The 18,003-nt window shown below is 41.9% G+C and overlaps 1 protein-coding gene across 5 annotated transcripts in view; it reads left to right on the top strand.

Moving 5' to 3' along the window:
• The window catches only part of osgn1 (oxidative stress induced growth inhibitor 1), an 81,871-nt gene that overhangs the window by 41,945 nt on the left and 21,923 nt on the right, over positions 1-18,003 (top strand). For all 5 annotated transcript variants that reach the window (XM_059981100.1, XM_059981101.1, XM_059981099.1 and 2 more), the window contains one exon: positions 7,804-7,995. In XM_059981100.1, the coding sequence (XP_059837083.1) occupies positions 7,804-7,995 (192 nt within the window). The remainder of the gene's footprint in view (positions 1-7,803; positions 7,996-18,003) is intronic.

Genomic DNA, 18,003 nt, shown 5'->3' with positions numbered 1-18,003 from the left:
TGCTGAGCCTCTGGCTAGGATCTTTATGTCCTCGTTGTCCACGGGAATGGTACCAGAAGACTGGAGGGAGGTGAATGTTGTCCCCTTGTTCAGAAAAGGTAGTAGTGATAGTCCAGGTAATTATATACCAGTGAGCCTTATGTCTGTGGTGAGAAAGCTGTTGGAAAAGATTCTTAGAGATAGGGTCTATGGGCATTTAGAGAATCATGGTCTGATCGGGCACAGTCAGCATGGCTTTATGAAGGGCAGATCGTGTCTAACAAACCTGTTAGAGTTCTTTGAGGAGGTGACCAGGCATGTAGATGAGGGTAGTGCAGTGGATGTGATCTACATGGATTTTAGTAAGGCATTTGACAAGGTTCCACATGATAGGCTTATTCAGAAAGTCAGAAGGCATAGGATGCAGGGAAGTTTGGCCAGGTGGATTCAGAATTGGCTTGCCTGCAGAAAGCAGAGGGTCATGGTGGAGGGAGTACATTCGGATTGGAGGGTTGTGACTAGTCGTGTCCCACAAGGATCGGTTCTGGGACCTCTACTTTTCGTGATTTTTATTAATGACCTGGATGTGGGGGTAGAAGGGTGGGTTGGCAAGTTTGCAGACAACACAAAGGTTGGTGGTGTTGTGGATTGTGTAGAGAATTGTCGAAGATTGCAGAGAGACATTGATGGGATGCAGGAGTGGGCTGAGAAGTGGCAGATGGAGTTCTACCCGGAGAAGTGTGAGGTGGTACAATTTGGAAGGACAAACTCCAAGGCAGAGTACAAAGTAAATGGCAGGATACTTGGTAGTGTGGAGGATCTGAGGGTATGTGTCCACAGATCCCTGAAAGTTGCCTCACAGATAGATAGGGTAGTTAAGAAAGCTTATGGGGTGTTAGCTTTCATAAGTCAAGGGATAGAGTTTAAGAGTCGCGATGTAATGATGTAGCTCTATAAAACTCTAGTTAGGCCACACTTGGAGTACTGTGTCCAGTTCTGGTCGCCTCAGTATAGGAAGGATGTGGAAGCATTGGAAAGGGTACAGGGGAGATTTACCAGGATGCTGCCTGGTTTAGAGAGTATGGATGATGATCAGAGATTAAGGGAGCTAGGGCTTTACTCTCTGGAGAAAAGGAGGATGAGAGGAGACATGATAGAGGTGTACAAGATATTAAGAGGAATAGATAGAGTGGACAGCCAGCGCCTCTTCCCCAGGGCACCACTGCTCAATACAAGAGGACATGGCTTTAAGTTAAGGGGTGGGAAGTTCAAGGGGAATATTAGAGGAAGGTTTTTTACTCAGAGAATGGTTGGTGCATGGAGTGCACTGCCTGAATCTGTAGTGGAAGCAGATACACTAGTGAAATTTAAGAGACTACTAGACAGGTATTGGAGGAATTTAAGGTGGGGGAATATATGAGAAGCAGGGTTTAAGGGTTGGCACAACTTAGTGGGCTGAATGGCCTCTACTGTGCAGTACTATTCTATGGTTAATGTTCTAAATCCATCAATTCCATCATCCAAATTATTGACCTATAATGTAAAAAGAATCAGCCCCTACTCTGACCCCTGTGGAACACCACTTGTCACCGGCAGCCAACCAGAAAAGGCTCCCTTTTATTCCCACTCTTTGCTTCCTGCCAATCAGCCGCTGCTTTATCCATGCTAAATTCTTGTCTGTCATATCATCAGCTCATAGCTCGTTAAGCAGCCTCATGTGTAACACTTTGTCAAAGGCCTGAAAACCCAAAGTCCACAGCATCAACCAATTCTCCTTTGTCTATCCTGCTTGTTATTTCTCCAAAGAATTCCAACAGATTTGTCAGGCAAGATTTTCCCTTGAGGAAACATGTTGGCTGTAGCTTATTTTGTCATTTGCCTCTAAGTACTCTGAGACCTAATCCTTATTCATTGACTCCAACATCTTCCCAACCACTGAGGTCAGACTAACTGGCCTATAGTTTCCTTTCTTTTGCCTCTCTCACTTCTTGAAGAGTGGAGTGACATTTGCAATTTTCCAGTCTTCTGGAACCATTCCAGAATCTAGTGATTTTTAAACCATAAGATATAGGAGCAGAAGTAAGCCATTTGGCCCATCGAGTCTGCTCCATCATTCAATCACAGGCTGATCCAATTCTTCCAGTCATCCCCACTCCCCTGCTTTGACCCCATACCCTTAGATGCCGTAGCTAATATAGAACCTATCTATCTCCGCCTTAAATACACCCAATGACTTGGCCTCCACAGCTGCTCATGGCAATAAATTCCACAGATTTACCACCCTCTGACTAAAGTAATTTCTCCGCATCTCAGTTCTAAAAGGACGTCCTTCAGTCCTGAAGTCGTGCCCTCTTGTCCTGGAGTTCCCTACCAAGGGAAGTAACTTTACCATATCTAATCTGTTCAGGCCTTTTAACATCAGAAATGTTTCTGTGAGATTCCCCCTCATTCTCCTGAACTCCAGGGAATACAGCCCAAGAGCTGCCACATGTTCCTCATATGGTAGCTCTTTCATTCCTCGAATTCCTGGAATCATTCTCAAATTATTTTTGAAAGAATATTACTAATGCCTCGACAATCTCTTCAGCCACCTCTTTCAGAACCCTGGGGTATACACCATCTGGTCCAGGTGACTAATCTACCTTCAGACCTTTCAGTTTCCCAAGAACCTTCACAGAAATGATAACTTCACAAATTTCATGACCCCTGACACCTGGTCCTTCCAACATACTGCTAGTGGCTTCCACAGTGAAGACTAATGCAAAATACTTATTCAATTTGTCCGCCATTTCCTTGTCCCCCATTGGTACCTTTCCAGGATCATTTTCCAGCAATTCAATATTCACTCTCGCCTCTCTTTAACATTTTATGTGTTTGAAGAAACTTTTGGTATCCTCTTTAATATTATTGGCTAATTCCAGTACCATCTGTACGTTCCTGTCAGCAGAGGTGGGGTGGAGGTCCCAGGAATAATTCAGTGGATATAGAAATTCCTGTCAGCATTTGCAAGTAACTGAAGCCTTCTCTGCCTCAGTGGGCAGAGAAACTACGGTCCTAGGACTGCTGCCATAGAACTGGAAATCAGGGAAAATGGAAGAGGAGTAAAAGGCAATCTGCTGGAGGAGCTCAGCAGGTCAAGCAGCATTTTAGCAGCGAAATTGACAGTCAACATTTCAGGTAGAGATCCTTCATCAGGACTAGGTTCTAATCTGAAATATTGACTGTCAATTTCCCTCTGCAGATTGTGCCTGACCCCCTGAATTCCTCCAGTAAAGATTGCAGCAGCTGCAGTCACTTGTGTCTTCAGTTTAACTTTTAGTGTTGAGCAAATCTCTGGAATCAGTTCTAGGGGAGAAGGACACAGGTTAGTTGGTAGCAGGATTGATTTGGTTAAAGTTTGCCAAAGTTGATTTAACTATGTATCACCCTTAAAGCACCCAATATGAGCAGCAGGTTTGATGTAGTTTTTGTGGATTTTGGTGCGGGGCAGGTCAAACAAAACTTCATGAGATCTAAGTGAAATTGGGTAAATGGGGTCCACAGTTGGCTCAGTGGCAGAAGTTTGTTTATGTGATGGGGTAGGTATTGCTGAGAGAGTTCCACAGGGCTCACAGCTCTGTCCTGTGTTTGTACAAGGGATTGGCGTGGGGGATGAGGGAGTGTAACAAACCTGGGAATATATGGAATCTGGAGTGTGGGTGATACTGGTTCCCTTTCACTTGGCCTAGACTTTCCCAGGATCCTGCCTATCCCCTCCCTGCTTCCCCTCTCCCAAACCTTGATCTTTCCTCTTGGTTTTTCACCTGGCACCTACCAGCCTTCTTCCCACCCTCCCGCCACCTTCTTCATAGGGCCCCTGCCCCCTCCCTCTTCAGTCCTGACGAAGGTTCTCGGCCTGAAACGTTGACTGTTTGTTTCCACGGATGCTGTCCGACCTGCTGAGTTCCTCCAGCTTGTTGTACATGTTGCTTTGACCACAGCATCGGCAGTGTACTTTGTGTTTAGGAAAGCCTAGTAACTTCTAAGGTGGGGAAATGTTCTGCACAACTTTGTGGGCCAAAGGTCCTGTATTGTGCTGTAGGTTTCTATGTTTCTTTCTATGTGACCTATAATCATCCTTGGGTTCTACTGGCTTACTAACACACAAGCCCAGAGACCCGACCAATCCTGATCTCGGATACTGTCTGTGTGGAGTTTGCACATTCTCCCTTTGACTGTCGGATTCCCACAAGTGCTCTGTGTTCCTCCCACATTCCAAAAATGTGGATTAGTTGGTTAATTTGTCACTGAAAGTTTCCCTTTAGTGTAAGTAAGTGACAAAAAGCATCAAATGAGTGTGAGTGGGATGAGAAAAGAAGAATAATGTGCATGACCAGGAGGTGGCAAGGGTTCGATGGGAGCCAGTGTGGCCAGGGTAGTCCAGTGGCTGACTCCATCATTGGAAGGGCCCCCACCATCCAGGGTTCGCTCTCTTCTCTCTGCTGCCATCAGGAAGAGGTATAGGTGATTCAGGACTCACACCACCAGATTCAGGAACAGTTGTTAAACCTCAACCATCAGCCTTTTGAAACAAAGGGGATAACTTCACTCACCTCACCTCATCACTAACCTGATTCCACAACCTATGGACTTATCATAGGACCTAAGAGCAGAATTAGGCCATTTGGCCCATCAAGTCTGCTCCATCATTCAATCATGGCTGATCTTTTTCCCCCTTCTCAGCCCCGCTCCCTGGCCTTCTCCCTGGAACCTTTGATGCCCTGTCCAATCAAGAACCCATCAAGAATCTCTGTATTAAATATACCCAGCAACCTGGCCTCCACAACTGCCTGTAGTAACAAATTCCATAAATTCCATCCTCTGGCAAAAGAAATCTCTCTGCATCTCTGTTCTAAATGGACACTCCTCTCTCCTGAGGCTGTGCCCTCTTGTCCTTGCCTCCCCCCACCATAGGAAACATTCTTTCCATATCTACTCTGTCTGGGCCTTTCAACATTCAAAAGGTTTCAATGAAGTCCCCTCCTCATCCTTCTAAATTCCAGCAAGTACAGACCCAGAGCCATCAAACATTCCTCATGTGATAACTCTTTCATTCCTGGAATCATATCTGTGAACCTTGTCTGGACCCTCTCTAATGCCAGCACATCTTTTCTAAGATAAGGAGCCCAAAACTGTTCAGAACTACTCATGGTGAGGCCTCAGCAGTGCCTTATAAAGCCTCAGTATCACATCCCTGCTCTTGTATTCTAGACCTCTTGAAATGAATGCTAACATTGCATTTGCCTTCCTCACCACTGACTCAGGCTGCAAATTAACCTTTAGGGTGTTATGCACAACAACTCCCAAGTCCCTTTGCATCTCAGACTTTGGCTTTTCTCACAGTTGAGAAAATAGTCTGATTGTTTATTTCTACTACCAAACTGCATGACCATACATTTTCCAACATTGTATTTCATTTGCCACTTTCTTTCCCATTCTCCTAATCTAAGTCCTTCTTCAGCCTATCTGTTTACGCAATGCTACCTGCCCCTCCACTAATCTTTGTATCATCTGCAAACTTGGGAACAAAGCCATCTAGTCCATCATCTAAATCATTTATATACAGCATAAAAAGAAGTGGTTCCAACACCAACCCCTGCAGAACACCACTAGTCACTGGCAGCCAACCAGACAAGGATCCTTTTATTCCCACTCGCTGCCTCCTACCAATCAGCCAATGATCTAACCATGCCAGTAACTTTCCTGTAATACCATGTGCTTTTGGTAAGCAGCCTCATGTGTGGCACCTTGTCAAAGACCTTTCGAAAGTCCAAATATACAACGTCCACTACATCTCTTTTATCTATCCTACTGTAATCTCCTCAAAGATTTCCAACAGGTTCATCAGGCAAGATTTTCCCTGAAGGAAACCATACTGACTTTGTTCTATCTTTGTCCTGTGTCACCAAGTGCTCCATACTTCATCCTTAACAACATCTTACCAACCACTAAGATAAGGCTAATTGGTCTATAATTTTCTTCCTGTTGCCTTTCTGCTTTCTAAAAGAGTGCAGTGACATTTGCAATTTTCCAGTCCTCTGACACCATGACAGAGTCCAATGATTTTTGAAAGATCACTTATAATGCCACCACAATCTCCACCGCTTCCTCTTTCAGAACCCTAGGGTGCCCTTAGGTCTTTCAGCTTTTTGAGCACCTTCTCCCTTGTAATAGTAACTGCACTTATTTCTCTTCCCCCGCACCCTTCGAAATCAGGTACGCTGTGTCTTCCACAATACTGCAAAGTACTCATTTAATTCATCTACCATTTCCTTGTCCCCCATTATTATTTCTCTGGCCTCATCTTCTAGCATCCTATATCCTTTCTTATCTTTGTTTTTGGAATATATATATCCTCTACCTTCCTGATTTTTCTCAGAAAGTCAAGCAAATCATTGCTGATCAGCTGTTATCCCTGCTGGCATCTCCAATTTACTTTGGCCAACTCCTCTCTCATACCACTATAATTTCCCTTACTCCACTGGAATACTGCTACATCAGACTTTACTTTCTATCAAATTTCAAGTTGAACTCAATCATGTCGTGATCACTGGTTTCTAAGGGTTCTTTTACCTGAAGCTCCCTAATTGCCTCCGGTTAATTACCTAATACCCAATCCAGTATAGCTAATCCCCTAATACGTTCAACAACAAACTGCCCTAGTAGGCGTTCAACAACTCACTCTCTTGAAATCCATTACCAACCTGATTTTCCCAATCGACCTGCATGTTAAAATTTCCCATGACTACCATAACATTGCCCTTTTGACACACCTTTTCTATTTCCTGTTGTAATCTGCGGTCCTCATCCCAGTTACTGTTAGGAAACCTGTATATAACTGCCATCAGGGTCCTTTTACCCTTGCAGTTTCTTCACTTGGTTCACAAGGATTCAACATCTTCCAATCCTGTGTCACGTCTTTCTACTGATTTGATGCCATTCTTTAGCTGCAGAGCCACACCACCCCCTCTGCCTACCTTCCTATCCCTCTGATATAACGTGTAACCTTGGACATTCAGCTCCCAGCTTCAACGATACTTCAGCCACGATTCAGTGATGGCCACAACATCATACCTGACAATCTGTAATAGTGAACAAGATCATCCACCTTATTTCTTATGCTCTGTGCATTAAGATATAACATTTTTTAGTAGTGTATTTGCTACCCTTTTTGATTCTACCATTTTATCCTACTATCTGCCTGCCTTTCCTGACATTTGACTGCACTCTTATCTTTGCTTTTTTACCATCCGTCCTATCCTGAGTCCCTTCATTCCAGTTTCCAGCCCCCTGCTAAATTAGTTTAAACTCTCCCCAACAGCTTTAACAAACCTGCCTGTGAGAGTATTGGACCCTTTGGGTTCAGGTGCAACCTGTCACTCTTGTACAGGTTATACCTCCCCCAGAAGAGATCCCAATGATCCAAGACTCAAGCTCTCAGTATTATTTATTTGCTTATTTATTATTGTTACTTGTTTTTTTATTTGCACAGTTTGTCAGTCTTTGTGTGTCATTTTATTGTACTACTTTGTTCTATTGTGAATGCCTGCAAGAAAATTAATCTCAGAGTAGTAGGTGACATGTATGTATTTTGATAATAAATTAACTTTGATCTCTGAGAAGTAACAGACTCAGGAGGGTGTGTTCTGAATCTGATCCTGATAAAAGTTTTCTGAGACTATCTGACCATCAAGCCTTGTGTTGCACACTGCCGTTTCCAGGGTGAGGTACCAAGTTCATTGTCTTCAGTGACTGAATACAAACCTCTGTTTTGACTGCCCTCAGGATCTGGAGTGGCTGTCTGAAGGTTTGGAGGGACGCTCTTCGAATCCTGTGGCTGTGCTCTTTGACACACTTCTCCTGCCTGATGGTGACTATGGTCTGGGTCATGCTTCTCCCTTGTGGTGGAGACTGGAGGCTTCGCAGAGTATCTCTCATCTGGTCCTAGGCACAGGATTACCTGGAGGTTCCTGGCATGTGAGTAACTGCAAACTTGGTTTCATTTTGTGTATTATTTATTCACTTCACATTTTGATAGGTTAACCTAGGAGATTTGAATTCACAATTTGCGTCCTGGAAAAATATGTAAATACTTCTGTTGTGACATAGTTTAGCTCTGCAAATCTTTGTGTGACTCAATGCTCTGCTTTGAATACTGAATTAGTAAAGGCACAGGGATCCTCTACTAACATCCTCATCAAGGCTCTTTTTGTATGTAGGGGTGTCCTTTTAGAACGGAAGCAAGGAGGAGTTTCTTTTGCCAGAGAGTGGTGAATCTGTGGTATTCTTTGTCACAGGCAGCTGTGGAGGCCAATTTTTAAAAATTTTTTTATTTATATTTAAGGTAGAGGATAGATTATTGATTGATCAGGACAGGAATGAATACAGGGAGAAGGCAGAAGATTGAGGTTGAGAGGAAAATTGGATCAGCCATGATCAAATGGCAGAAAAGTCTCGATGGGCCAAATAGCCGAATTCTGCTCCTGTGTCTTGTGGTCTGTTATGCAATTAGAACACTGGAAGTCTATTTGTCTTCTCACGTCATGTAGGAGGAGCATCCCTGCCTGGCATCCACACTGCTAGAATTGCACAATAAGAAAGAGAGAAAGAAACTTAACAGAATGTTATCTTGGCCTCAGTGCCAAATCCTCAAGTTCTTCGCTCTAAGCCTATCTACTCCAAAAATGGCTGCTTTTGTAATGAAGCTGAGGTTGAGGCTAAGGCTAAGACTGGACCGAAAGCAGCCGTGTCTGAATCATACCAAACTGTTGCCTGGATTAGAGATTATTCGCTAGAAGGAGAGGCCGAGGGGAGACCTGATGGACATTTATAAAATAATGAGAGGTGTAAATGAGGTGTCTTTTTCCAAGGGTAGAAATGTCAGATACTGGAGAGCATAGATTATATATAGAACATGTGTAATGGAAGAATAATGCACAGGAGCAGGCACTTTGGCCCACAATGTTGTGCTGAACCATTTAAATTAGTTTACTAATCTCTTCTGCTACACAATATCCATATCCTTCCATTTTCTTTACATTCATGGGCTTTTCTGAATGTCTCTTAAAGTCTCTAATGTTTTTGCCTCTACCACCATTCCAGGCAGCCACCACTCTGTATTTAAAAATAAAAACTTTCCTCTCACATCTGCTTTGAAGTTGCCCCCTCTCACCTTTAATGCAGGCCCTCTGGTATTAAGCATCTCATCTATGCCTCCCTATAGCCTTATAAACCTCTGTCAGATCTCCCCTCAATTTTCGCTGCTCCAGAGAAAGTAACCTACGTTATAACATATGCCCTCTAATCCAGGCAACATCCTCTTAAACCTCTTCTGCACCCTCTTCAAAGCCTTGCCGTCCTTCCTATAATAGGCGAGGCTAAGTGGTTAAGGCGTTGGTCTAATGATCTGAAGGTCACTAGTTCGAGCCTTAGCTGAGGCAGCGTGTTGTGTCCTTGAGCAAGGCGATTACTCACACATTGCTCTGTGATGACACCAGTGCTAAGTTGTATGGGTCCTAATGCCCTTCCCTTGGACAACATCGGTGGTGTGGAGAGGGGAGACTTGCAGCATGGGCAACTGCAGGTCTTTCATACAACCTTGCCCTGCCCTCAGTCATCATCGAAAATCGATGGACAGCCAAAGAATAATAGGTGACCAGAATTCTATGCAATCCTCCAGATCCAGCCTCACTAGAGTTTTGTAAAGCTGCAACCTACCTTCCTAGCTTTTGAACTCATTCCCTTGTTTAATAAAGACATACCATATGCCATCTTAATTGCTCTATCAACCTGTGTAGCCACTTTCAGGGAGCTACAACTTTGGACAGCAAGATCCCTCTGCTGATCAACACTGTTAAGGATCTTGTCTTTAACAGTGTACTTTCTCTTTACCAAGGTGCAACACTTTACATTTGGCTGGGTTAAATTCCACTCACCATTTCTCCACCCTTATCTGCAACTGATCTATATCCTGTTGAATTCCTTGCCTGTCTTCTATACTACCCACGCCACCAATCTTCTTATCACCTGCAAACTAATTGGTCCACCTGCCTACATTTTCTTTTTCAATCTTTTTATTAATTTTCAAATTCATATACATAACAGCATTAATAATGCAAAGAGAGTGAGATTACACCATTGATAAATGCATATATTGTTACGTACCCCGTAACTGGATGTCTTACCAGCAAAGATAGAAGTGTCCATTGGAGTCTGGTACTATTTTCACAACAGTGTTTATTAGTAAAATATACAAATCAATATCAACAATGCAAATATACAGATAATACACATTAGCAATACTAAACCTAAAAGTGTGGGTATAGTAATAATCAATAATAAACAAGCTCTATCATTGTCTAGGGGATAATGAATTGTCATATGTGAGTATAAAGTTCAGTTCAGTTCATACAGGCTGAGGTAGTTGTTGGTCGATGTGTTGTAATTGTTGGAGAGAGAGAGAGAGAGAGAGAGATCGATCAAACAGTGACAGCCAGTCAAACCTTCCTTTACGATCTTGATCCGTCGATGTGTTGTTGTGGCCATTCAGGTATGACCCCTCTGTCCTTTAGCTAGACTGTTCTTCTATGGTGGACTCGGCACCCAGGCAAGGGTGGACACACACACAAGCCCCCACCGGCCTCGCTATAAACATTGTGAGTTAAAATTGACCGATCCTTCGTTCGGTCTCTGATGCCCCACACTTTTCTCGTGGGTTCCAACACTTAAACAGTGCTCACTAGTGTGTCTCTTGGTGCTCCCCAGACCTCACTTTTATCCCTACTCACGGGTCTCAGGTGTCAATCAGTTTTGAATGGCTTAGTCCATCAAACCAGCCCACTCCGGCTGTCCACCGAGGAATTTTAATAAACAGAATAGTACCAAGTAAACAGCCCTCTTCGGAGCCATGAGTCTTACAGGAGTCATAATATGGTCTCTCTCCCCCGGTGTTATCTCACCCTTGTCTGAAGCAAATGTTCCAGTCCCAGTATGTTTTATTCCATCTCCTTCTCTCTCATTAACAGCCTGGCAACAGTAACAGTTTGTAATTCTCCCAGAGGTGGGGGACATGGGCAACCTGTACCCTTCTGCCCATCAGAGTTGTTCATCCTTCGTAACAATATGAATATAAACTAGAAATAACATAAATATACTAAGCCTCCCAAACTCTTGATGTAGATTAAACATGATAAAAAATATAAGTGAAAAATAATTAAAAGAAAAAATACCCAAATTGAAAAAGGAAAAAAAGATAAAATATGCTAAACAGAACTAAACAAAGCTTATTAAACAAACAATTTGGGACTTCCGGTAAGATGGCGATTGTTTAGCTGCTCCGAACTTTTGCTCCGTTATTCTCCCTATCTTTGCACTATATGTCTCCATTCTTAAACCTTAGTTAGTTATTTTGTTAGGTCTCTTTTACTTGCCTGCGAACACATCTATCTTATAATGTCTACCAAAAGTACTAAAACCAGGAAAAAGGAAACTACAGCTTTGCGGACTGATATTCTCGCTGCTTTGGAACAGCATCGAGAAGATATTTTAAAGGAATTTAGAACTTCTTTCAACCAGCTGGATGTCAAATTGAATCGGATCAATGCTGGAGTGGATGAACATGTTGAACATTTATCTCGCATTGACTCGACTTCTGAAGATTTAAAACGCCGTGTTCAAGACCTTGAAACTTTCTGCTCCAGTCTAGAGGAGAAGAATTATAAACTTTTTTCCAAAATGGTGGATCTTGAAAACTGGAGCAGACGTTGCAATCTACGAATTCTTGGTTTGCCAGAGGCCACAGAACAGGGTTCTCTCGTGAAATTTTTTTCCGATTTTCTCTGTGAGATTTTTGGGAAAGAATTTCTTCCAAATCCACCTGAGCTTGACAGGGCACACAGGATCTATGTTCCCCACGCAATTCTGGGTTTCCGCCCAGGACCGGTAATTTTGTGCTTTCATCAATACCAGGTGAAAAACCGTTTGATTATGGAGGCACGCCGCAGAGGTACTTTTGCTTTTCAAAATTCAGTCATTCGTTTTGTGGAGGATTTTGCTCCCCAGGTTCTGAAGATGCGTGCTGAGTTTAAAGATGTAATGAAAGTGCTTTTTGATCGTGGACGTAGACCCTCCCTTCGAAATCCAGCCGACCTCCGAATTACACTTACTACTGGAGAATATAAGTGGTTTAAATCAGTGAAGGAGGCTGAGGCATTTGTTGGAAGTCTTCCGGCCATCCAGTCTTCTTCGGAACCCAGTCAGACCTTCTAAAATGGTGGATAAGTACCTCTCGCAGTAAAATTATTTTTTCTGGACTCAGACTTTACTTGAATAACTCAGACATTATCTATTGAAACTCTAAGGGCTGTAGACAATCTCTCCCTGGACTTGGTGCGTTTTTTCTAAATAGATATTCTGAGTTTAATGTTTCCCTGTGGACGTTTAGATTGTACTTGTGTAATCTATTTTATTCTTGTATAATTTTATCTATAGAGTTCTACAATTGACTACCTAACTTGTTTTGGAGGTTTGGAGTTTTTATTGAAGGCCTCCCTGTTGGTTGATCCACAGTTTAAGTTTTGCTTTTTTTTTCTGTAAATGGTTGATAAGTACTCTCCTCGAATCTATAATTTCCCCCTTTTCTCCCTCCCTTTTTTTTCTCTTCTTTTAATCTTCTATAATTTTTCGCGGGTAGGTTAGTTTTGGTTTTCTTATGATTTTCTTTGTATTAAGTTTTATACTTCTGCTGAAGTTGTTCCTATTTGTAATTATGTTTTCTAGTGCATAAACTAGTTACCATTTGCTATAGTATTTATACGGAACTGTTGTTAATGACACAGAACTGGAAGTCATATTTGGGTTAATTTTTTTGGTAGAGCTAGCTGCTTTTTTTGATAGCCGTCCAGTTATGGGTTGCGAGGGTGGGGTGGGTTCTCCAGTTCTAACACCACTCACTGTTTCTTTTGCTTTCCTTTGTTGCTCAGGACATGTTTATGTTTTGATTCTACAAATCTATGTTTACATTTTTGCTCCCAGACTGTTATTGTACTGCTTGACTTTTTATATGCCTGCTGCCATCTATGCATTAACAATTGATAATGGCTAGTACACTTAAATTTGTGAGCTGGAATGTAAAGGGATTGAATCATCCTGTTAAAAGAAGGAAGGTATTCTCACATATTAAACAACTCACAGCTGACATTGCTTTCCTTCAAGAAACTCATATTCGTTGTTTTGATAACTCCCAGCTTTTGTCAAAGTGGGAGGGATCAGCATTTTCATTCATCCTTTGCCGCCAAAGCTGGGGGGGGGGGGGGGGGTCTCCATCCTTATTAACTCAAATATTCCTTTTGAACTCCATAGTAAGATAACTGATACAAATGGCCATTTTATTATTGTTTCTGGTAAACTATATAACACTAAAGTTGTACTAGCAAACCTGTATGCCCCCAATTTTGATTATGTTAATTTTTTTGAACGTTTTTTTTTCCTCACTACCAGACAAACTCATACTCTTATACTGGGTGGTGACTTCAATTGTTGGTTAGAACCTAATTTGGATCGATCGTCCTCTGTTACTAGACCACCTACTAAATCTGCCTTAGCTATCCAATCGTTTCTCTCTAATTATGGTATCTCTGATATATGGCGTTTCCTTCATCCTACTGAGAGAGATTATTCTTTTTTTCACATGTTCACCATACCTTTACTAAAATTGACTACTTCTTACTCGATAACCAACTCATTCCATTTGTCTATTGTGATTATCAGAGTATACTGATTTCTGACCATGCCCCAATTACTCTGTCTTTAAACTTTCCTGGTCTCCCTCAGAGGAATAAACACTGGCGGTTTGATTCGACTTTATTATCGGATGATGATTTTCTAAAATTTATTAAGGATCAGATAACCTTTTATTTTAACACCAATACATCACCTGAAGTGTCATCCCAGATGCCATGAAAGCATATTTGAGGGGTCAAATAATCTCCTATACAGCAAATCTTAATAGAAAGTCCTGTGCAGATCGATTAGACCTCATCAATCAGATTAAAGAATTGGATCAACTGTATGCTCAAACTAAGAATCCTGAACTATACAAGAAGCGTGTAGAACTTCAAACTAAATTTAATCTTCTGTCTACTCAACCTGTCGAATGCCAACTTCTTGTAAGTAAGAGTCGCTTTTACATTCATGGTGACAAATCTGGTAAATTTCTAGCCAATCAGCTGAGGCGTTCCAAAGCCAAACAACATATTACAAAGATCTGGAAGGAGAACGGAGACTTTACATCGGATCACTTAGAAATTAATGATGCATTTAAAAATTTCTATTCTCGACTTTATTCCTCTGAATCTTTGAATGACAATATCTCTGTTGATCATTTTTAAAATAATCTGAATATTCCTTCGCTTTCATCTGATTTTAAAGCCAAACTTAATGCGCCTATATCATCAGAAGAAATATCTTTTGCAATTTCTGCATTGTCCTCAGGGAAATCTCCTGGACCTGATGGGTTCCCCATAGAATTTTATAAATCATTCTCTTCACTTCTTTCTCCTCAGTTACTCTCAGTATTATCTGACTCATTTAATTACGGCAAATTGCCACCCTCTTTTCATGAGGCATCTATTATTCTTTTATTAAAAAAGGGTAAAGACCCAACAGAGTGTTCCTTGTATAGGCCGATTTCTTTGCTTAACGTTGATGTTAAAATCTTGGCTAAAGTTTTGGCTTATAGATTAGAAACTGTTATTCCCTCTATTATTTCGAAGACCAAACTGGTTTTATTAAATGTATTCCTTTTTTTAACATTCGGCGTTTATTTAACATTTTATATTCACCTCCAACTGGGGTTCCTGAATGTGTTATTTCCCTCGATGTGGAGAAAGCATTTGATCGTATAGAGTGGAACTACCTTTTTGCTGTTTTAGAAAAATTTGACTTCGGTCAAAGTTTTATCTCTTGGATAAAATTGCTGTATTTGTGTCCTACTGCCTCTGTTTTAACTAATTTTCAGAAATCCCAGTTATTTAACCTCAAACGTGGCACCTGTCAGGGATGCCCTTTAAGTCCCTTTCTCTTTGATTTGGCTAAAGAACATTTGGCGATAGCATTTCAAAATTGTCCTGAATTGACCGGGATTTGGAGAGGGGGTGTTGAGTATTAAGTTTCTCTTTATGCTGATGACTTACTACTTTTTCTTTCAAATCCATCTACATCCTTACCTCTAATGTTTTCACTTCTTGACCAGTTTAGCCAGTTCTCTGGCTAAAACTTAATTTACATAAGAGCGAACTTTTCCCAATTAATAAAGAAGCACAAGAATTAACATTTCGTTATCTCCCTTTTAAAGTAGTTCATAATCAATTTACTTATCTTGGGATTACAGTCACAAGGAAGTTTAAAGATCTCTTTCGTGAAAATTTTGCCAATCTTTCATATACTATAAAGCAGAGTCTGTTACAATGGTCACCTATATCTACGTCTTTGGCAGGTCGTATTAATGTTGTTAAAATGTATGTTCTCCCTAAACTTTTATATTTATTTCAATCAATCCCAATTTTTATTCCTAAATCTTTTTTTGATTCTTTCGACTCTATTATTTTGTCATATCTGTGGAAGAATAAGTGCTCTAGAATTAATAAAGTCTATCTCCAAAAACCTAAAAAAGAGGGTGGCATGGCTTTACCTAACTTTCATTTATATTATTGGGTAGCCAATATACGTTGTGCTACCTTTTGGTCTTTTTTCCATGGCCAACCTGAGTGCCCTAATTGGGTGGCAGTGGAGTTGAGCTCCACTAAAGAAATATCTATCTCTGCACTTCTTGGCTCTGTACTCCCTAGTAGTTTGTCCAGATTAATAGTTAATCCTCTTGTTAGACACACTTTGCATATATGGGCTCAGTTTAGGAAATTTTATGGTTTCCATGGCTTTTCCGTTTCTAGCCCTACCTTACATAATCACCTTTTTTTACCTACTACGTATAACTCAGCATTCCATGATTGGTATAGGAAGGGCATTAGACATTTTGAAGATCTTTTTATTGATAATCGCTTCGCTTCTTTTCAACAGCTCTCTGCTAAGTTCAATCTGCCCAATGCTCATTTTTTTAGATATCTCCAAATTAGACACTTTATTGTTCCTTTAATTCCTAACTTCCCTGAAATGCCTGAGAAAAATGTTATGGACTTATTTCTTTCCATTAATTCACTAGGTAAAGGTTTAATATCATTTATTCGAGATAAATTAGCAGCCTTACGACGTGCCCCTGTGGATAAAGTTAAAATGGCACAGGAGTAGGATTTAAATACCACCTTATCCGATGAGACTTGGGACTCGATTCTCAAATCGGTTAATTCAACCTGTCTTTGTGCTCACCATTGCCTTTTACAGTTTAAGATTGTTCATAGAGCCCATATGTCTAAATCTAAATTATCTCGATTTTACTCTAACATTAGTCCACTTTATGATAAATGCAAAAGGGGCGAGGCCTCTCTCATTCATATGTACTGGTTTTGTCCTAGCTTGGAGAAATTTTGGAAAGATGTCTTCTTAACGTTATAGTGTATTCTGAATCACCTCCTAGAACTAAACCCTTTAATTGCTTTGTTCGGTTTCTGGGGTGAGACAGATTTACGTCTGAGTCCGACTAAGTGTCGAATATTATCTTTTGCCTCTCTCCTGGCTAGACGTTTAATCCTCCTTAGATGGAGAGATGTTGCCCCGCCCATGCATGCTCAATGGCTTAATGATATTATGGCCTGCTTGGACCTTGAAAAAATTCATTATTCAGTTCTTAATTCGGATTTAAAGTTCCATAAGGAGAGATGTTGCCCCACCCACGCATGCTCAATGGCTTAATAATATTATGGCCTGCTTGGACCTTGAAAAAATTCATTATTCAGTTCTTAATTCGGACTTAAAGTTCCATAAGGTCTGGGGACCTTTTATTGAGTACTTTCATAACCTTCCTCCTAACCAAGGTTTTTTTTTTCGGTCCCTTGCTTTCAGTTCCTTTTTTTTTGGTAGTAGGCATTAATATCTTCTGTTGCTAAGTGTATTTACAGCTTTGGGGGTTTGATTGTCCTGATTTATATTCTCTATATTGTGTTGTGGTTGGTCTGGAGTTTTTTTTGTGTTGCGGGGCTTGGGGAGGATACTAATTTTACTTGTCTTCAATTTGGGTGCTTTTTCAATTATCTTTCTTTGTATCATATTGTTATTGTGTAGCGGTGTGCTACGTGCAGCGCTAAAATTACGACACGGAGTCGGTAACTGCAGTCGAAGAAAAAACTTTATTCGAAATCCTCGGCCTCACTTTTAAGCCATCCTCAACCTGCCCCCCGTGGCGCAGAGGCTCCAAAGCTCTGTGCTCGCAAACCCCCATAGGCTATCTCCCTTAGCCGGAAAGCTGGCTAATTGTGAGCCGGTTCGGATGTGCCAGGAAATGGGTCGCCACATAACCCCCCCCCCCAGAACCGGCGATACACCCCCCAATGTCCACAGTCTGGGCCGGAACCTGCTTGGGAGGTCGGCCTCTGCGCCGAGGTGCCGGAAACTCGACCGGTTGTGCCATGTCCACATGGGCCGGTTTGAGTCGGTCCACTGTGAAAACCTCCTCTTTCCCCCCAACGTCCAGCACGAACGTGGACCCGTTGTTCCGGAGCACCATAAACGGCCCCTCATAGGGCCGGCCGCTGCAGCGGTGACCGATGCCCGCCCCGTCGTACAAACACAAACTTACAGTTCTGCAGGTCTTTGGGTATGCAGGTCGGGTTCCGCCCGTGCTGTGAAGTGGGTATGGGGGCCAGGTTACCGAACTTCTCGCGTAGTCTGCCCAGGACTGCTGCGGGATCTTCCTCTTGCCCCTGTGAGGCTGGTAGGAACTCCCCGGGGACGACCAGGGGCGCGTTGTATACCAACTCGGCCGACGAGGCGTGCAGGTCGTCTTTGGGTGCTGTGCGGATGCCGAGTAGGACCTGG

The sequence above is a fragment of the Hypanus sabinus genome, chromosome 9, assembly GCF_030144855.1.
Source record: "Hypanus sabinus isolate sHypSab1 chromosome 9, sHypSab1.hap1, whole genome shotgun sequence".
NCBI classification, from domain to species: Eukaryota; Metazoa; Chordata; class Chondrichthyes; order Myliobatiformes; family Dasyatidae; genus Hypanus; species Hypanus sabinus.
Note: the sequence above shows the minus strand (reverse complement) of the source record. Positions and strands in the feature narration are given on the sequence as shown.